The 20,556-nt window shown below is 41.0% G+C and overlaps 1 protein-coding gene across 1 annotated transcript in view; it reads left to right on the top strand.

The window, feature by feature from the left end:
- MCF2 (MCF.2 cell line derived transforming sequence) overlaps positions 1-20,556 on the top strand; it is a 145,439-nt gene that overhangs the window by 76,979 nt on the left and 47,904 nt on the right. Inside the window, exons 5-9 of the mRNA XM_069074165.1 lie at positions 11,602-11,721; positions 13,914-14,030; positions 15,554-15,703; positions 18,775-18,899; positions 19,491-19,605. Of these exons, the coding sequence (XP_068930266.1) occupies positions 11,602-11,721; positions 13,914-14,030; positions 15,554-15,703; positions 18,775-18,899; positions 19,491-19,605 (627 nt within the window). The remainder of the gene's footprint in view (positions 1-11,601; positions 11,722-13,913; positions 14,031-15,553; positions 15,704-18,774; positions 18,900-19,490; positions 19,606-20,556) is intronic.

The following is a 20,556-nucleotide window of genomic DNA, read 5'->3' as shown; positions in this document are numbered from 1 at the left end:
ATAAAAACAATTGATACCAGAAGCACATCTGATATTGTAAGATTCTACCCTTGTGGTTCCTGTATCTCTGACAAGTGGAAAAGAATCTAATCTCTAGGTGTATTTTTGTACCTATTTCTGTTTCCTTTTAGTGACTTTTTCATTGGCATCATTTTAGTCCTGGTTCTCTGGGATCTGCTGATTTCTCTTGCTTCAGTCCATAAGCATCTTCCCAGGTTTCACTGAGTTCTTCTTTTTGTCATTTCTTATTGCACAGTAAGGCAGTTGGAGTGTGGTGTATAGGGAGTCAGTCTCACTGCCTGGAAGACCTGGATTCAAGTCCTGCCTCTGAAACGCACAGTGCTCTAGGCAACTCCCTAAAACTTTGTGTTACAGAGAAGGTAGTGACCTGAATTAGCAAAGGAAGTTTCCTCATCCAGAAATTCCTTAGAGCAATGAAATCCCCATTCCTGTATTCTTTTTGCTTTTTTTAGAGGGAAGAATGCAGGGTAAATGGGGTTAATTGACTTGCCCAAGGTCACACGGTTAGTAAGTATTAAGTATCTGAGGCTGGATTTGAGCTCAGGTCCTCCTGACTCCAGGGCCGATGCTCTATTCTCTGTGCCACCTAGCCGCCTCATTCTTCTATTCTTAAACAATAGCTGGTTCCCCTTTAATTCCAAAGCTGCCTTTGGACTGTCGTGGAGCTGAGATGGCAAAGTAAGAGTCTTCTGAAGTTGGTATCCACACATCAACAACATCAGACATTCAGGGTGGGATTATTCAATTTAGAAATACTTCATGTGCTGTTTTCATTCTTTGCTTCTTTATCTGTTAAAAAAAATCACTCTACTCTTTATTGTGACCTCCGCCAGAGGGCCTGGGTACATTTGTCCCAGAGAGAAAAACCTTAGGGGTTACATGGCAGCTGCCTTCAGAGATCTGACATGCTGCTCTGTGGATCAAGGTTATGTTTGTTCCGTTTTGCTCCAGAGGGCAGAACCAGGAGCTATGGCTGAAAATCATAGGGAGGCAAATTGCGGCTTATCAGGAAAAGCTTCCTAATAGTGAGGGCCATCCAGAATGGGCTTCCTCAAAGGGTGGTGGGTGTTCCCTTCTTGGAGATCTTCATTTAGAGACTTGGTGATCTTTTGTTGACTATGTTAATAGTGAGAATTCCTTTCTCATCTGGGTTGAACTAGGTTGTCAGCACGATCCTTTCTGGCTCAAAGATTCTGTGATTGTGAGTATGGAAAGAAAGGTGTGCTTAAAATCAAATAAGTGAAAAGATAAAGGTTGGGTGGGAACCACAGGTGTGTTTGCCTGTTAAGAAACTACTCATCAATCTGTTAACCAAAATATTGCTGGGGGTGTCATCAATATGTTATGGGGCATATGGGTGGAGGTGGAGCCCATGGAGAGAAGTGAGGTCCATAGAGATGAGAAGGGAAACAGGAGAGACCTGAATGTGATATGTGCTGACAGATGCACAGAAAGTTACTTTCGTGGAGGAAATCATTGACTTTGTGGGAGTTCACCCAGGGAGAGAAAATGGATAGATGAGGAGATTTAGACCAGAAGCATGGGAAGCATGAATATTTAAAGTTTGGGAAGAAAATGAATCAGTGAGTAAACTAGCAATGTATTAAGCACCGACTTTGTGCTTAATACACACTCTGCTAAGTGCCAGGGATACAATGAAAGACAGAAACAGTCCCTGATCCCAAGGAGCTCACAGTCTCATGGGGTGGGGCGGGATGAAACATGAAAACAACTACGTACAAACAAGTTACATACAGGATAAATTGGAGATAATCCTCAGAGGGAAGGCACCAGCATTAAGGGGGATAGGTAAAAGGCTTCTTGAAGAAGATAGAATTTTAGCTGAGACTTTTTTTCTCACTTTAAAACCAATTATTTATTTTTAGTTTTCAACATTCACTTTTCTAAAATTTTGAGTTCTATATTTTTCTACCTCCCTCCCGCCCTTCCCAAGAGGTCATGCAATCTGATATAGGCTATACATGTATAATCATATTAAACATATTTCCACATTAGTCATGTTGTAAAAGAAGAATCAGAACAAAAGGGAAAAACCACGAGAAAGAAAAAAAGAGAAAATAGTCTGCTTCCATCTGCATTCAAACTCCATAGTTCTTTCTCTGCTGTGGATAGCATTTTTCATCATGAGTCTTTTGGAGCTGTCCCAGATCATTGCATTACTGAGAATAGACTGCTAAGTCAATCATAGTTGATCATCACACAGTGTTGCTGTTACTGTGTACAATGTTCTCCTGGTTCTGCTCACTTAACTCAGCATCAATTCATGTAAGTCTTTCCAGGTTTTTCTGAAATCCACCTGCTCATCATTTCTTATAGCATGATAATATTCCATCACATTTATATGCCACAACTTGTTCAGCCATTCCCCAATTGATGGGCATCCCCTCAAGTTCCAATTCTTTGCTTCCACAAAAAGAGCTGCTATAAATATTTTTGCACATATGGGTCCTTTTCCCTTTTTATGATCTCTTTGGGATACAGAACTAGTAGAGATATTGCTGGATCAAAAGGTATGCAGTTTTATAGAACTTTGGGCAGAGTTCCAAATTGCCATCCAGAAACTTGAAGGAAGTCAGGAAAGACAGGAGGCAGAGGTGAGGGAGGAAAAGAGACAGAAGGGACAGTCAAAGAAGCAGGAGACAAAGCAGACAAATGAGAGATTCATCGAGAAAGAGGCAGTGCTGTGATGGGGCACTCATACAGATCAAGTTAAGAAGGCAGTTTTTGCACTTAATGATCCTTGTACTGTTACCATATGTACACTTACTGTTTCATTTTCTGTCTTCTCTCCCCTCTTCTGCTTCCACTCCAACATTTATAGAGGACCAGAAATGGCTCCTGTTTTGGATGACCCTTCTCTTTTGGTCTGGTTTTTCATAGCATCATCCTTCCATCCAAGTCTCCATGAGCCAAACTGATGATGTGTTGATCTCAGTGTGCTTCACTTGGGGCTACCTTATTGACCTAGGAGCAGGGGAAGTAATATTTCTGTGTCTCTTTTAGATGGGATGGCCCTGGAAATGAAGTTGCTGTGGGGAACTGAACTGTTGATTTCACTCTCTTCAAAATGGGTTAGCCTCTGTCTTGACACAGCCTATGAGCTGGTTGTTGGGCCTCCCAAACTTGGCTGCTTATATTGACAATGGTTAGTAGATTGGAAGATCCCTGTATCCAAGAAGCCTAAAGCGTGGAGATGCTGGCTCGACAAGCCTCCTAAAATTAGTCTTCTCTGAGGGATTTTGCCAATGTAATTAAACTGGCAAAAAATAATGTCTTTCAGCCTTTTAGAAGATTTTTTTATAAATGCAAATTTTTGTGGGATGTTTTTTGTCAAGTAAATTGCTAAATATTTTGAAAGAATTAAAACAAGAAGGTGATTTTAGGATGAAATAATGAGGAGGTTTTTTTATGAGAATGATCTGATTAGTATGGAATAATCTTCTGAAAGAATTCTCCAGATGCTTGGTGCTTAAGCTAAAAGATGGAGTCAAGTAGCGCAGCCTGTCTCTCATATTAGAATGGAGTATGGCTACAAATTTAAGGAATTAACCCATGTTGGGGGTTTCCCTTTCATCCCTCCTCCTCTGGGTTAGACTTTGTGGCCAAGATTCAACTTGATTAAATTAAATTCAACAAGTGTTTACTGTGTACCTACTAAGTACAAAGCACTTTGCTGGGTTTGGGAGATATAGAGACAGAAACAAAATAATCCCTGCCCTCAAAGAGCTTACATTCTACTGGGAAAAAATAACATATACACAGATTACTGAAGATCAACTTTAGACAGAATAATTTTGGGAGGGACTGACAAAAGGCTCACTTGAGTGAGCACAGAAAGTGTTCCATGAGTGGGAAACAGCTTGAGCAAAAGCACAAAGGTGACAGATGAAATATCATGTATGGATAATGGTGAGCAGGCCAATTTGCCTGGCATTACATGCCAGGCAGTATTAGATAATCACTGTGGATGGATAGGCTAGAGTGAGATTGCAAAGGACTTTCATTGCCAAACAAAGGAGTTAGTTTAAATTTTTCCTAGAGGCAATAGGGAACAAGGGAAGCTTCTTGAGTAAGGAAGTGGCATGGTCAGACTTCTAATTTAAAAATATCAGTTTGGCATCTGTTTGGGACCTGCTGCAGAATGGGCACCCAGAGCTCTGAGAGCTGGATTTGAGCTCTGCAGTCCTGGCTATATCCTTGAATCCTGGAGTTTCGCCTTGAGTGTAGTGAGAACCGAGTTTTTAATCTCCCCATCCCAGGCTTCCAAGAGGAGCTATGGTTCTCTTCAGACACAATGAACTCAGGTATATTTGGAAGACTTTTTTCCACTCTCCTGGCTATTGCGGGCCCTCCTGAAGAAACTTGTGGAAATGTATGTGTGCTTTTTTTATTAATTCGTTTTTTCTTTCCTTCTTTTAGCACGCTAATTATTTCCCTCTTTTCCCCCTCTTTGTCAAATAGATTCCCCCTCCCCCCTTTTTCTCCCTTCAGCTAATCTTGTTCATTAGGTTTTTAAATTTCATTTTTGTACCACTTTCCAGACAGTCTCTTTATTATCCTGACTTTCTTTCTGTCTACTCTAGACCATCATTCTCTGGTTCCTGACTCCTATAATTATCTAGCCTCTCACTATTCCTTGGTATTTCTCAAAGAATCCAGACTTTGGATGTAAATGCTCTGGGATCTCCCCTTTGGGCTGCTTCTGCCTTGTGGAGCTTGCCCCATGAATTCCCTTTTTCCATTGTGCCTCACTCTCAGAGCAATGCCACTTTCTTTAAGTGGCAGAGAGGACACTGCCACATAGTTGCTTCCCCCATCCTTTGACATCTCTGATTATGCAGCTCACTACTGATCTGTACCCGCTCTCTGGTTACCTTCTTTTCCAATTTGCCTCAAAATTTCCTCCGTAGGCTCCAATCGTCCCTGGGAGTTATAACTTCCCTTGCCCTGCAGTTGGACTAGTGGTCTTTTCAATTGCCACGTTCCCTAGGCCAGAGGTGGGGAACCTGTGGCCTTGAGGACACATGTGACCCTCTAGGTCCTCAAGTGCAGCCCTTTGACTGAATCTAAACTTCATAGAACAAATCTCCTTAATAAAAGGATTTGTTCTGTAAAACTTGGACGCAGTCAAAGGGCTGCACCCAAGAACCTAGAGGGTTATATGTGGCCTCTAGGCTTCAGATTCCCCACCCCTGCCCCAAGCTGTACCCAGCACAAGGTTCCCATCTCCCTTTGCAAAACATCTCTCTTCACCCATAGGAGCATTCATCTGTGGCACCCCTTCCCACCACCAAAGCAAAACCTCTCTCTTTCACATCCTTCCTTTTCAAACCTTCCTTCTCTTCCTGAGAGACCACAGTGGTCACCTTCCCCTCATTTCTAGCCCTTGATTTGACCCAGGCACATCACACACTCCTCTCTATCCCCCTGTTCCCTTACCCTCTTTCTTACAGCCTTTCATTTTGTAATGTAGTCCCACAAAATACATTATTCACCTGTAGGCACAATGCCAGAAAGTTTGGTCTATATTGCCCTAGGTTTACTTCTCCACTGTTATCTCCATGTGACTTCTGTCTTTACTCCTATGAAACAAATCTCTTCCTGTTCTCTATGTTATTACTCTGTTGCTGTCCTCAGCTGCTACATTCATTCATCCTTCCTGCATTTTGGGGGGTGTTGTCCAAGTTTTCAGAAATCAAATCTCTTCTTATCTGATTTTGTAAGAATGTTTCAAATTATTGTTGAATGAGAAGACATTTTAAGTTCTGGGTAAGCTCAGATTTGTAGAGGAGATCATTGTGGGCTCCATCCTGAGCTCCATTCTCTCTAGATTTTTCTGCTGGATGCACAACAGTCTTCTGTTTTTTAAATTTACTTTCCTTTGTATTTGAAATTCTTCATCCAGATAACTTAGAGAACTTATAGCAGGTACTCTTTGAATTCTTTCAAATTGTATTTCATTTTCTGTATTCAGAAATTCTGGGCAGTTTTCTTGTGTTATTCTTGCATTATGATTTTCAGGATTTGTTTGTTTGTTTTTTGCTCATGTTATTCTGGGAGATGGATATTCCTTAAGTTGTATACTATATTTGAGTTCAGTATGTTTTGATTGGATAGAGAGTAAATTTCTTTTAATGTTATTGTTTTTAGCTTATTTTCTAGATTATCCCTCATTTCTATGCATTTGAACTGCAATTATTATTCTCTCTTTTGTTTCTTTAGTGAGATTTGTCATTGCTGATTCAGATTTTTCTGTTCTACCAATTATTTTTTTATGTAGAGGCAACAAATTCTGCTCTCATAATTCTCATTTATTTTTTAATCCACTCAGGAAGAGCATGATGTGGTTCCATGTTCATATTATTTCCCAGGGTTCTCTGTCTCATCAAGTATTGGTTCATTTTCCTTTGTTTTGCAGTATTTATTCATAGATGCCTCAACTCATTTATTAGATCTGGAGGCCACATTTTCTTTGGTTGTTAATGTTTTTTCCTATTGATTTGTCTCTTTATTTTTCAGGTCTTTGATTTTTCTTCTTCCTGAGATCTTTGGTAATTTTAATTCCCCTTCTTTTTTTTCCTATTGCTCCCTTCCCCTTCCCTCTCTTGGTTTTTTCTCTGGAGGGTGGATCAGTTAGTCAGTCAACATTTATTAAGTGTTACTATGTGCTAAGTGCTGGGGATGCAAAAAGTGGCAAAAGATAGTCCTTGCCCTCAATGAGGAGCTCACAGTAAAATGGGAGAGAAAACAAGCAAACAAGTCTGTACAAATGAGCTTTATACAGGATAAATAGGAAATACTTAAGAGAGGGAAGACAGTAGAATTGAGAGGTTGGGAAAGGCTTCCTGTAGAAGATGGGATTTTAGTTGGGACTTCAAAGAAGCCAGGGAAGGCAGGAGGTAGAGATGAAGAGGGAGAGCATCCAGGCATAGGGGACAGTTATAGTGAATTCCAGAGCCAGGTGATGGAATGTCTTGTTTGTGGAACAGTGATGAGGTCATTGTCACTGGATCAGAGAGCAAGTAAGGTGTAAGAAGACTGGAAAGATAGGAGAGAGATAAGTTATGAATGACTTTGAATGTCAAACAGGATTTTTGTATTTGTTCCTGAAGAATATAGGGAGCCACGCATTCACTGAGTGTATATGTGTGGGTGGAGTGACATGGTTAGACCAGAGGTTTAGGAGAATCACTTTCGTGACTAAATGGAGGATGGATTGGAGTGGGGAGACTTGAGGCAGTAGTCCAGGCATAAAGTGATAAGGGTCTGTACATGGGTGGAGGTAGTGTCAGAGGAGAGAAGGAGGTGTATTCCAGAGATGTGACGAAGGTGAAATGGGCAGACCTTGACAACATCTTGGATATGGGGTGGTGGTGGTGAGAGTTAGTGAAGGATCGAAGATAACACCTGGACTTCAAGTCTGAGGGCCTAGGAGAATGCTGTTGACCTCTGAAGTAATAAATAAGTCAGGAATGGGATAGGATTTAGGAGGAAAGATAATGAGTTTGGGTATGGACATGTTTACTTTAAGATGTCTCCTGGACATCCATTTTGAGATGCGAGCAGTTGGCGATGTGAGATTGGAGGTTAGCAGGGAAATTAGGGGCAGAATAGGTAGATTTGAGAGTTATCACTATAGAGAAGGTAATTAAATCTGTGGGAGCTGATAAACTCACCAAGTAAGGTAGCATGGAGGGAGAAGAGAAGAGGGCCCAGGACAGAGCCCTGTTGGACACCTATAGGCCATGATCTGGAGGAGGATTAAGCAAAGAAAACTGAGAAAGAGAGATCTTACAGGTACAAGGAAAACTCAAAAACCTAGTGAGAAAAGAATATCAAGGAGGAGAGAGGGATTAGCAGTGTCAAAGACTGTAGAGAGACTGAGGATTAAGAAAAGGCCGTTGGCTTTGGCAATTAAGAGATCATTAGTAACTTTGCGGAGAAGAGTTTTGGGGGAAAATGAAGGTAGAAGCTGAATTGGAAGGGGTTAAGAAGAGAATGAGAGGAGAATAGAGGCTCATATCATAGACAGCATTTTCAAAGAGTTTAGCCACAAAGGACAGAGGTAATGTAAAGCAATACGTAGTGGGGATGGAAGGAGCAAGTGAGGGTTTTGTTTTAGATTTTTTTTTGAGGAAAGGAAAGACATGGGGGTGTTGGTAGGCAGAAGGAAATGAGCCATTAGACAAGGAGAGATTGAAAAGAAGTGTAAGAGTGGAAATGACAGAAGGGGAAATTGATGATGTGGGGTCACTGGAGTAGGTAGGGATCAGCTTTGGTAGGGAGTAAGCCCACCTCATCAAGGGAGACAGGGGTGAAGGAGAAGAGAGTGGCAGGAAGCATCTAAGGTGTGGAGGGGAGAAGAGGGAGTTCACATTGAATGGCCTCAATTTTTTTCAGTAAAATATGAGGCCAGGTTTTCAAAGCCTCTCAGCCCCCTGTCACACTGGGCAATTCACAGTTCACTAGCCTAGGTCTCTGCCCCAGGTGACTTTTGGGGTATAGACCTAGCCCCAGCTGGACACTGGGCTCTTTCCCTCAGTCTTAGTGGAGTGATGCAAAGCCTCTTTCTCCTCCCACCCCCAACCCCCTGCATGGTATCCTGCCATGTTCCTTCTGTTCCTTAATTCTTTGGACTGGTGGTTCAGACCACTGCTATGTGGGTGCCGCTCAGCTAGGGGGGACTTCTGTCCTTTGGAGTTTGGGTCTCTAAGACTCTGGGAGGAGGGGGGAGGTTGAGCTCTGCTTCCAGCCCAGACACATGTTCTTCCCTATTCCCTTTGTTAACTGCTGTCCCATAGAGATCTTTCGGTAGTAGAATTCTACTGTGATGTTGGATGCTGAGGCTCTAGCAGATTTCTCTGAGGCACTGGGAAGAGGCAGATGGTACCAGGGTATGAGGTTACATTTTTTACAAGGTTGGAGGTCAGGTCCTGAGGTTGGTTAGTGTGGCCTCACTGCTGGCAGTGTCATGTGTGGTGGAAAGGAAACAGTGTGAGCTCATGTTTTTTTAACCTTCTTTTGGATTCCGGGTGTCCTGGACCATCAAGGCAACTGCAACTGCTTTATATGTGATATATAATTTCTGTTAGGGAGAGGTTTGAGAAGTCATGGGATCAGAGGAAATGTCTACTCCTCTATCTTGTTGGTTATGTGACCTTCAATCTGTATACATAGTTTTCTACCTCCCTATTCCCTCTCCACAATATCTCACAGTTGACCTTCTACTTCCAAGCCCTTGGATAGCAGAATTATACGGGAAAGTTTTATTACATAAAAATAGTATGCCTAGAATGAGGGGCTGTTAAGTCTCAAAGATGGGTCTGAGTCCTCAGATTATTATGCAATGTAAGGTTGCATTCAGAGGAGCATGATGGGAGGGACCAAAGAGATCACCTCTATAGTCCTACTATCTTCTGCCCTGGTCAGACCCCATCTGGTAGATTGTGTCCAGTTCTGGGCGCCACAGTTTAGGGGGGGACTTAGGGGTGGAAGAGTGTCCACAAGAGAACAATTAGGATAGTGAGAAGAATTGGAGCGCATAGCCAGCATGTAAGAACTGAAGAAACTGGGCATATTTCACCTGGAGAAAACTTTAGGTGGGGCATCACAGCTGTCTACGAGTAGTTTAAGGGTTGTCGAGAGGTGATTTGATTTGTTCTGCGTGTCCCCAGAGGGCAGAACTCGTTGTAATGGGTGTGATATGCCAAGAAGTAAATTCGATTTCCTTAATGTCAGGAAAATCCTCCTAGGGCAGAGCAGCCTGCAAGTGGACCGGGCAGCCTCTGGAGGGAGGGAGCTCTCTGTCACTGAAGGTCTTTAGGCAGGGGCTTTGTGACTGCATGTTGGGAATGTTATTATGGAGATTTTTGTGTAGGTATGGGTTGGATCAACTGGCCTTGGAGGGCCCTTCTAATGTGGAGATTCTGTGCTTCTTTGTCATCACCTCTGATTCAGGTCTCAGCTCCTCTCCTCCCTCCTTCTCCCTGCTTCCTGCAGAATTCTAACAGTCAACTTTGTCCAAAGATAGATTCTCTCTGTTGGCTTTTCTTAAATGCCCTGGCTGCCACAGCCTCTTGGCCTAAATAGTGCTCAATGATCTGGTTTCACTCCCTCCTCTCTCTCTCTGTAGCCATGGATGGCCTGGTGGAGACTAGGGATTCCCATCTGAACTCTCCTCAGGCTTCTTTCTTCACACTCTATGGCTATTGGGGGATAGAGGATCAGAGTTCAAACTTGACTTCTAAAAGTAGATATGAGAACAGTGATAATAATGGCTGAAATATTTATAGTGCTTGAGTCTTGCAATGGGCAGTGCAGGTATTTTACAGATAAGCAGACTGAGGCCCAGAGAAGCTAAATGCCTTACATAGCCATACAGAAAGGATTCAAAGCTGAGTCTCTCTTGACTCCAGGCCCACTTAGTTTTTTCTGCTGTAGCCACCTGCCTTCCCCAAAGAAAGAGAAACTCAAAGACTGAGAATGCAAATGAATGCATAAAGAAATGAGGAAGGGATTGGGGGGGGGGGCTCAGTTGCTTTCTAAATGCAGTTAGGGTCTGTTTTATGACCCATTTTTGACGTTTTAAAATTTCAGTTTCAATTACTAAGAATTTATTTCCTCTTCTTCCCCTAATGGAAAAAGAAAGAAAAGCCAAACCTTGTAACAAATATGCATGGTCAAGTAAAACAAATTCCGTCATTGGCCATGTCTGAAAATATAAGTTTCATTCGGCATGGCTGAGAAAGTCAAAAGAGTGATTGGAGGGTGGTGGGTGATAGCAGGGAATTTAAGGAGAGGATCATGTGACCTTCAAAGGACTAGAGGTGATTGACTGATGGCAACAGAAAAGAAGGCTGGAAGGGTCCAGTGGGCCAAGGGATTTGCAGGTGTATCCTTAAGAGCCAGGTGGGATGAGAGGAGCAGCCCATTAGGGAGGGCACAGGCAGAAGGGCAACTCTGAGTTTGTGCGAGATAGAAGGAACATTCGAATTAAAGAGTGAGCATGTCAGGGTGTAATTATTTCTGATAGAATGGTGTTCAAGTAGATAGCTGGTTGGGGAGGAGCTGAACTGAGAAAGGAGGAGAAGATGATGGGGAAAGGGTCTTGTTTTGATTGAAATATCTTAGGAAACGTCTATCTTAATGTATGTTGCTAGGTTTTATATCCTAAAATACCCTTTGTGATCTTTAAAAGAGTGACACACAGTACATTTTTCATATTATTCATTGCAAATCTATTTTCTTTCAGTTATATTATGTGTTAAATTGGAACTTGTGGGCTAGCCTGGGAACTGATCTTGTCTCCATGGAAAAATGTGTTCTGAGTTCTAAACATATGAGTCACTGTTTAAGAAAAGATAACATGAGGTACAATTCTCAATTGCCAGGGGTTCTAGTTGGTGATTTGTGTGTTTTGTGAACCTCTTCTTACAGGCTTACTAACTATGAGGTTTTTGGGGACTCTCATGACTTTGCCAGTGACTGTCTTGATGACTCAATGGCTGACAGAGGGGGAGGGGACTCTCCTGACTGTTTTTTTTTTTTTTTGGTCTCCAGGCCTCTTTTCCAGGGAACTTGCATTTGGTTATGGTCTTGAGGCCCACAAGTTTTATCCAACGCACTTTCACAGACATTGGCTTTCGGTTCAGTCAAGATGATTTCATTCTCAAATTGCCGGTAAGAGTATGTTTTTTTCTTTTTAATAGTATTTTTGATAAGTGTGTAAACACTCTAATCCTGAGTGAAGATTTTACACTCTCCATTTAGGCGTTCTGTTTGCCTGGCAGCAAAGAGACCATTTTAAAGAGTAGAAGCTAAAACTTAAAACATCAGGAAACCAAATTTTAAAATATTTGGTTTTTAAAAATTTTATTTTATCAACACCTTAGCTTTTCTTTTCACAGATATTTCTGGATAGTATCCCCCTCTCTTGTTATTAAAACTTCCCTTATAACAAAGAAAGTAGTTGACCTTTCCCTGCTCAAGATCACAAAGAAAGAATTGCATTGCTTAATATTTTACAAAAGATATGAAACCATTCATTCTTTTTTTTTAACTTGTGGTTCCTTCAACAATTTAACAACCATTTTTTAAGTGCTGGGCATAATTCTAGACACTGAGGATTCACAGATAAAAACAAAACAGTTCCCTGCCCTTAAGGGGCTTACTATCACCTAGGGAGATGCAACATAGGTAAATTCAAAGGATATATAAAATAATCCAGAGTGATTTCAAGAGGAAGAGATTCCCTAGCAAATGGGAGCATCAAAGGCCTCATGTAGGAGGGGGAGTGCTTGAGATGAACCATGAAAGAAGCTAAGGATTCTTGTATGAAGGACAGTTATATCACTGAGGCTTCTTTTATTTCTTTTAAAGAAAAGTATGTTGTGGCTTGTAAAGTAAAGGGATCTTGCATCCTAGGAAATTACAGAACATCCTGATCTTTTTTTTTTGGTCTAGCTTTTAGTATAGCAACAAGAAGCATTTTATAGTCCTTTGCATATATTTGATCATTTCTCCCTCCTAATAACCTTGTAAAGTAGATAGTATAGGTATCACCATCCTCATTTTACAGATGAGGGAAATGAGGTTCAGAATGGCAAAGTGACTTGTCTTTAAAAAAAAAGATGCTTAGGGACAGCTAGATGGTTCAGCAGATAGAGTGCTAGCTCTGGATTCAGGAGGACCTGAGTTCAAATATAACCTCAGACACTTATTAGCTGTGTGATCCTGGGCAAGTCACTTAAACCTGTTTGCACCCCTCCCCAACAAAAGGCACTTAAAAGCGTTGGAGGCAGGATAAAACATAGAGGGTGTATTGTAGTCAGTGAAAATATTTGTCTATTTGCCTTTTGTGTCCCTCCAACGGAATGTAAAGTTCCTGAGGGCAGAGACTGTTTTTCAGTTCTATGTGTCCAGTACAGGACTGGAGTCAGGAAAATCTGAGTTCAAATTTCATTCTCTCACAGTTCCTACCTTTGTGTAACCATGAGCAAGCCATTTGATGTCTTGGAGCCTCAGACAAATTTCAACACATTATCTACTAAGTTTTGGGTTAGGGCTTTTGAAACTGTCACGTCCTGAACTTTTTTTGGCAGTCTAGTGAAGGCAATAGACCCCTTCTAAGAATTATGTTTTTAAATGCATAAAATGAAATACATAGGATTACAAAGGAAATATATTGAATTACAGTTATCAAAATATAAAAAACCCTAATTTTATGGACCCCAGGTTAAAAACCCCTGATGTTGAGAGTCTTGATGTATTGGTGTGTGTGTGTGTGTGTGTGTGTGTGTGTGTGTGTGTGTATGTGGTTCCCATACAAATCCCAGATCCTTCTGTATAGTGATAATATAAGCAGGATAACAACTGAAGTTGGGTCCCTTGGAGGGGTTAGCCATTCTACTCTTTATTTTCAGCAGCACCAGGATGACCATATAGACACTGACCCAAAACCCCTTCCCCAGGTTTTGTCTAATTAGGGCTCTCATATACAGGTATCCCTTGGGTTCTAGCACCTCTTTATGAAACCTCATCTTTGATAATGTTATGCTTTTGGATGAAGGAGATTTAAGTGTTTGATGGGTTTCTATGGCGATTAATCTTGTTTCACAGAGGAATGTTTTTTATAAAATAAAAACTTATATTGCCTTAAGAAAGCAATGAATTAAGGCAGGGTGTGTGTGTGCATGTGTGTGTGTGTGTGTGTGTGTGTGTGTGTGTGAGAGAGAGAGAGAGAGAGAGAGAGAGCTTAGAAAAAAATTTTTTTGCTGAAAAAAAAAAAGCCCATGTGAAATGTTGTTTTCCACATTCCTTTGGGGACTCCAGTCAAAGGAGGGTTAATGGCATGGTGTTTCTTGTCCTGACAGGTTGTAATGCTAAGTTCTGTCAGTGACTTACTGAGTTACATTGACGAGAAGCAGCTAACCCCTGAGTTTGGCGGCACCTTGGAATACTGTCACAGTAAATGGGTTATCTTCAGAACAGTAAGTCCACGGAGAGCTGGGATTTGGAGCTGTTCTGTGTCCTTGACTCCTTTAGCAGTCTGGGGGAAACCTATGGACCATCCTCCCCTCCTTCTCAGAATGTCTTTAGATGCATAAAGTGGGATTGCAGGGGGTTACAAAGGAATCCAATGATATTGAAACACAAATATTAAAATGTAAAAAATTTCTTGATTCTGTGAAATCTCTCTATGGATCCCATCAACCCCATGTCATAACCTTTTGATCTAGGGCATCAGCCCTAAACTAAAAGGTGATCATGAGGCCTCTGAAGCAGCTTCTGTAATTTATTCTTTTCACATGGATGTGTAGGGGTGAGAGGGGTAGAATGGGTTAATTTCATGTGCAAAACCATAATTAGAGCTGGCTGAATGGGGCTTTGTCCCAGGGTGCTTACAACCTGGGGTGACTGGTATCGTTTTTTGGCCTCCATACAAATGTCTTCTCTAGCACCTTAAAGCTTACAAATCATTTTTTAAAATTTATTTTTGGTTTTCAACATTCATTTCCCAAAGATTTTCAGTTACAGATTTTCTTCCCATCTCTTCCCTACCCCCACTCCAAGATGGCAAGCATATTGACCCCCTTCCCCCAATCTGTCCCCCAATTCTCCCTTACTTTCTTGTAGGCAAGGTGGAACACATCATTTTTTATACTACAGAGAGAAGAATATAAGTATAATCTCTGTAAAAATGGTCACCAAAACTCAGAACCCAGATGTCCAGAGTTTTCCCCTTGTGACTTTGTTTTATTAGTGTCTGGGATTCATGTTTTATCCAGAAGAGATGAGAAATGAGGCTCAGTTGCCCTTCATGCTGCATAGGGGACTAGATATAAGATTGGGCTTGAGTTAGGAAGACCTGGATTTGAATCTTGCCTCTAGTTATGCAACCCTGGCCAAGTGAGTTAACCTCTCTGAGCCTCAGTTTCCTCATCCTTGAAATGAGGAGAGTAATGGCATCCACCCTAAAAAGTTTTATTGGGACAGTGAATGAACTAATGCACGGAAAGTATTTTGTAAACCTTCAAGCCCTACATAGATTTTAGTTATTATTATTCTTATTCTCCTTCAAGCATTACTTTAGGATAAAAGAAAACCTGTTCCTTGAGTGCAGGATTTAAAAGATTAAAGAAACAATGTATGGCCATACTTTGATACAATGTCACTAAACATGTACCTTGTCTCATAGAATGATAATTTTCTCAAGTATTCAAATAATAAAACTACCAAAATTTGGAATATTTAAGGAAAGATATTTGGAAGAGGAACTCATGATGTTTAGCTTCTGCTTAGCCTTTGTATTGTTTACAGAGTCAAAGAGTTAGTCGCTTGAGAAACCAGGGCTTCCATTGGGAGCACACATATTACTATCATGTGTAGAGGAAGAATGAAGCGTGTTGGCAAAGCTGTTCTGATAATCATACTGGACCTGACTTAACCATGTCCTTTATATTATTATTTTATTTCTATATTATATATTTATATATTACATAATATTCTACAGGCTATTGAAAATTTTGCCCTAACTGTGAAGGAAATCGCACAGATATTGCAGTCCTTTGGGACCGAGTTGGCTGAAACTGAATTGCCGGATGACGTTTTTTCCATTGAACAACTATTGACAATCCGTACTGAAAAATACTTTCAGTTGAAGGTAATGCTAGTAGAATAGACCATTCCATTGGTGCCATGGTTTTCCTTTCTTTGTAAAGACAGTAGATGTCCCTTCTGTTAAAGATTACCTGTTCCCTCCCCCGCCTCCTTCCTTCTGTCTCTATGACCTATTTTTTGTGACATACTGAATAGCAAGTCAATTACATTACTATGTACTGTAGGCATACAAAAACAAAGTAGTCCTTTCTGTCAAGGAGCTTACATTACGCTGGACAGACCCAATATGTATACTAATTAAGTCAGAAAAAGTATATGCAAAATAATACAAAATAATTTGAAGATAGAGTGCTAGAAAAGCAGTCAGAAAGACCTGGGTTTGGATTTGCTTTAGAAAAAATGCTGGTATTGGGAAATATGTAGGCCTCAATGTGTGAGCCCTGTGTGATGTTGGGTAAATGTTTTACCTCTTCAGCCTGGTTTGTTAATATGTAAAAAGAGAGAGTGGGATTAGATATTCTCTATGATCTCCTCTAGGCAGCTAGGTGGCGCTGCAGGGGCCAATGCACCAGATCTGCAGTCAAGAAGACCTGACTTGAAATCTGGCCTCAGACACTTACTAGCTGTGTGACCCTGGGCAAGTCACTTCACCCTGTTTGCCTCAGTTTCCTCATCAATAAAATGAACTAGAGAAGGAGATGGCAAACCACTCCAGTATCTTGGCTAAGACAACCCCAAATGAGGTCAAGAAGAGTCAGACACAACTGGAAAACAACAGCAAAAGATTTCCTCTAGCACTGAGATTCCAAGATTCATAAAACTTAGCAGAAACCTTGAATGGTCATTTAACTAATTCCGGTTTCAGATTATTCTTCCCTATTATAGACAATCTTTTAGATTTTAGGGTGGAAGGTGATGTTTTGGAAATTTAGACTATGAACATTGGCATTGTGGTCATTATGTTCTTCAGAGATTTAGAGAAAGTAATGCTGGGTTAATAGTTTCTCTTTCTCTTGTACTTAATTTATCTTGTTTACTTAGTGCTATAGTGGATAGTGTTAGAAATAGAGTCAGGAAGACCTGAGTTCAAATTCTGCCTCAGATAATTACTGGCTAGGTGAGCCTTGTCACTTAACCTGTATTAGCCTTAATTTCCTCATCTGTAAAATGAGAATAAAATTAATAATAATAACACCTATCTCCTGGAGTTGTTATGAGACTCAAATGTGATAGCATGTATAAAGTGATTTGCAAACCTGAAAATGCTTTGTAAATGCTACTTCTTTTTTTTTTTTTTGCTTTTTAGAGGGCAATTGTGGTTAAGTGACTTGCCCAAGGTCACACGGTTAGTTTTTGTGTTAAGTGTCTGAGGCTGGATTTGAACTCAGGTCCTCCTGACTCAGGGTCAGTGCTCTATTCACTGCACCACCTAGCCGCCCCATAAATGCTACTTCTTAAATAGGAGGCCACTGAAGCAGTCATCATTGGTAAACGTGGCACCTACTCCAGATAGGTCCCTGCTTCTGTCTTTGGAGGCATACTTCTGTTTGTCATTTAAAGCCCTTTACCATCTGGCTTCAACTCAGTTTGCCAGACTAGTTTTTTATCACTTGCTTTCACTCAATCTACGTTCCTACTAACATAGCCTACTTGTTCACTATTTATGATCTTCCATCTCTCAAATCCCTGCCTTTGCATAGGCTGCACACCAGGCTTAGATTGTACTCCCTCCTCATTTTTCTCTTTTGGAGTCCCAACATCCCTTCAAGGATCAGCTCAGATGCTTCCTCCAACACAAGTTCTTCCCTAATCTCGGCCAGTTGTTGGCACTTCCCTCTCAAAACTACCTTATACACACTTTCAATGTATATGTAATGTTAACTGCTAAGAGAATGGAAGTTCCCTGAGGGCAGTGATTGTTGTTATGTGTGGCACACATTGTTTAGTAATTTTAGTTGTGTCCTAGTTGGGATTTCCTCACTCCAGGCCTGCCACTCTATCCACTGTGTCACCTATATGCCTGGCACATAGTGTGTGCTTAATAAATGTTTGTTGAGCCATTAGACTAAACAGACACAGTGAAAGAGCCTTCTCTTCTATGGACTTAACCCTGTAGGGCAGGCCACTTCTGTCCTTGATTGAGGAGGTTGACTGAGTATCATGAACACAATATTCAGCCAGAGTCCACTTTAAATGAGACACTAGGCCTCAGAGCCTTTCTTTCTTTTTTTTTAAGAGGCAATTGGGGTTAAGTGACTTGCCCAGGGTCACATTGCTAGTAAGTTTATGAGTCTGGAGGCTTGCTTTCAAGAAGGCTACTGATGGTACAGTTTATGGCTCCTGGGGAGATGCCATTTAATACATCAGTGTAGAAATCTTGTTACTCTATGTTTAAGGATCTTCCCAAACATATACCCTACAGTAGCTGTACTGTAAGCTCTTTCAGAAAGCAGGCTGAATGGAAAGCCTGGCTAGTCAAATTTTCTGGCAGGGTGGGGTAGAACAGTGTGTGTGTGTGTGTGTGTGTGTGTGAGAGAGAGAGAGAGAGAGAGAGAGAGAGAGAGAGAGAGAGAGAGAGAGAGAGAGAGAGAGAGAGAGAGAGTATGTGTGTGTGTGTGAATTTGTCAAGGGTAGTAGTGCTTCCTTTTACAAAGTGAAGTCATTATTTTAATTTTAGTTATTAAGGATGATATAAATACTATTGAGAGGCAGTTTGGAATAATGAATAGGAAATCAGGAAAAAGCTCAGACTTTAGGATATTCTCACTATCAAGGTCAAACATCTTCAAGAGAGCTAGGATACCAAGCATTGCTTCTTGGATAGAAGGACAAAAGAGGGACCTGTTGCTGTAATGAAGGTGCACTTATTAGAATTAGGGTAGTGGGCTATGAGTGAGGCTGACTTAACCTTGAGTCACTGGTTGCCTTTGACCAGGATTTGTCCGAGAATATGGAGTAGGCTACTTTCTACAGGTGGAAATTAACTAGCCTCTAGAGAGCCAAATTATTACAGTAGTTTGGTTTTCCTTTCTATTTTGCTTCAAGAATATATCCTTGTGACTAAATGGAGGCAAGATTTGCATTGATAAACTTGAGGCTCTTATTCTTTTCCAGGAAGAGATTATGAGTGTTACGAAAGAAGGAGACATGTTGCTGAGGACCTTTGAAGTGCCTAACACCAAAGAATCAAATGAGGAACCTCCTCAAGAAAAATCTGGAGATTGGGAAACTGTTAATAGGTTAGTACCCTGTTTTTTTTAAATTCAGTTCCATTTGATGAGCATTTATTAAGCACACAATGTATGCCAGACACTGTACTACTGTACAGAGACATCTAGGATGCAGAGACAAAAACAAAACAGTCCCTGCCCTCAGGGACTTTACTGTGAAGAGGACAGCTTTGTTATCATTTTGAGGGGAAAGTCAGATTCTTCTGCCCTGCTTTCCTAAGTAGAGAGGTTTTCTTGGCTGTACCCCCCAACCTTCCACATGTTACTAGTGGACGTTACTGGTGATTCTTATGACAAACTGTCCCTGATGCAGCAGGATGTGGCACCTGAATTCCCATTCCAGCTCAGTGCCTTACTTTCCCCATCTGTTAAATAAGGGTCTAGATTAGGTGATCTCTAAGGTCTCTTTTAGTGTTAACATTTAACTGTCACAGGAGGTCCTGGAAAGTCTTCTGGTTTTCTATCTCTGTGGGGCATTGTGGGCTGGAGCTTTGCCCCTACTTCTTAGTTGCTGAGTCAAATTCTGTCTCTGGAAAATGAGTGTTTCATACACACACACACATGCACACTCTAATCATCTTTGGACTTTGCTTTGTCAAGATTACTTGCTCAGCTGCACGAGATGGAGATGGCCTTTGATGAATTTTGGGACAAACACCAACTCAAGATGGATCAGTATATACAGCTCTGGAAATTTGAACAAGATTTCCTAGAGGTATGTTAACCTTATTGCTCTTCTCTAGGGAGATTTTAGGCATTTTCAATGAGATAATTTGGTATCACAGCACCTTGTGTCATTGGGTTTTTCCAGATTTGTAAGCAAACATAGTGGTTCAATGCATTTTTAAAAGTTTCTCTATCCCAGCAGTAAAAAAAAGAGAGATGTGAAGTTTATTGAAAGAAAAATTAGATATTTCCAAAAAAGGTTGAATAATTAGTAACGGGTGGTATTTTTATAGCACCTTAAGGTTTGCAAAGGGCTTTCTGTACATCTTCTACTATGTTTTGTGTGACCACTATGTGAGATACATGCTATTATAATACCCATTTTACAGATGGGGAAATTGAAGCTCAGAGAGGTGGAGAGCTTTGCTCTGAGTCACATGGCTCTTAAACATGTGTGGTGGAATTTGAATCTAGATCTTCCTGGATCCAAGCCTAATACTTGATCTATCTTCTTTTTGCTATTAATGGTCAGACTCAAGGAGTAGTCAACCTCAAAAAAAAAAGATGAGGGTGGTTCATGGCTAGCCAGCAATTTATCTAAAAAATACTTGAAGGTGTTAGTGGATTGGAAGCTCCACATGAGGCAGCAGGGTGATGCAGTAGTCAGAAAAGCTAACGTGATCTTGGCCTTCATTTCAAGGAATGGGGAGGTGATAGGTCCCACTGTCCTCTTCTACATTCTTCCCACATCTGGGGGATTGTATTCAGTTCTGGAGAAGAGAAGACTTAGGGAAGGCAGGTGATGTCTTTAAGGTTTTAAAAGCGTTGTAGAAACATAACTTAGAGGAGAGGGACCCCTGATGGAGCCATCCTCTCGAATCTCCTCACTTTATGGCCCAGGGTTACATACTTAGCAGGTACCAGATACTGGACCGAGACTCAGGATCTCTGACTCCAAATCCAGTACCTTTTACCTCATGAAACTGGAAATGGAAGTATT

The sequence above is a fragment of the Petaurus breviceps genome, unplaced genomic scaffold, assembly GCF_028583685.1.
Source record: "Petaurus breviceps papuanus isolate PSGF00001 unplaced genomic scaffold, PetGlider_PUasm1.0 90881, whole genome shotgun sequence".
Classification (NCBI taxonomy): domain Eukaryota; kingdom Metazoa; phylum Chordata; class Mammalia; order Diprotodontia; family Petauridae; genus Petaurus; species Petaurus breviceps.
The sequence above is the reverse complement of the archived record's forward strand: the minus strand, read 5'-3'. Positions and strand labels throughout refer to the sequence as shown.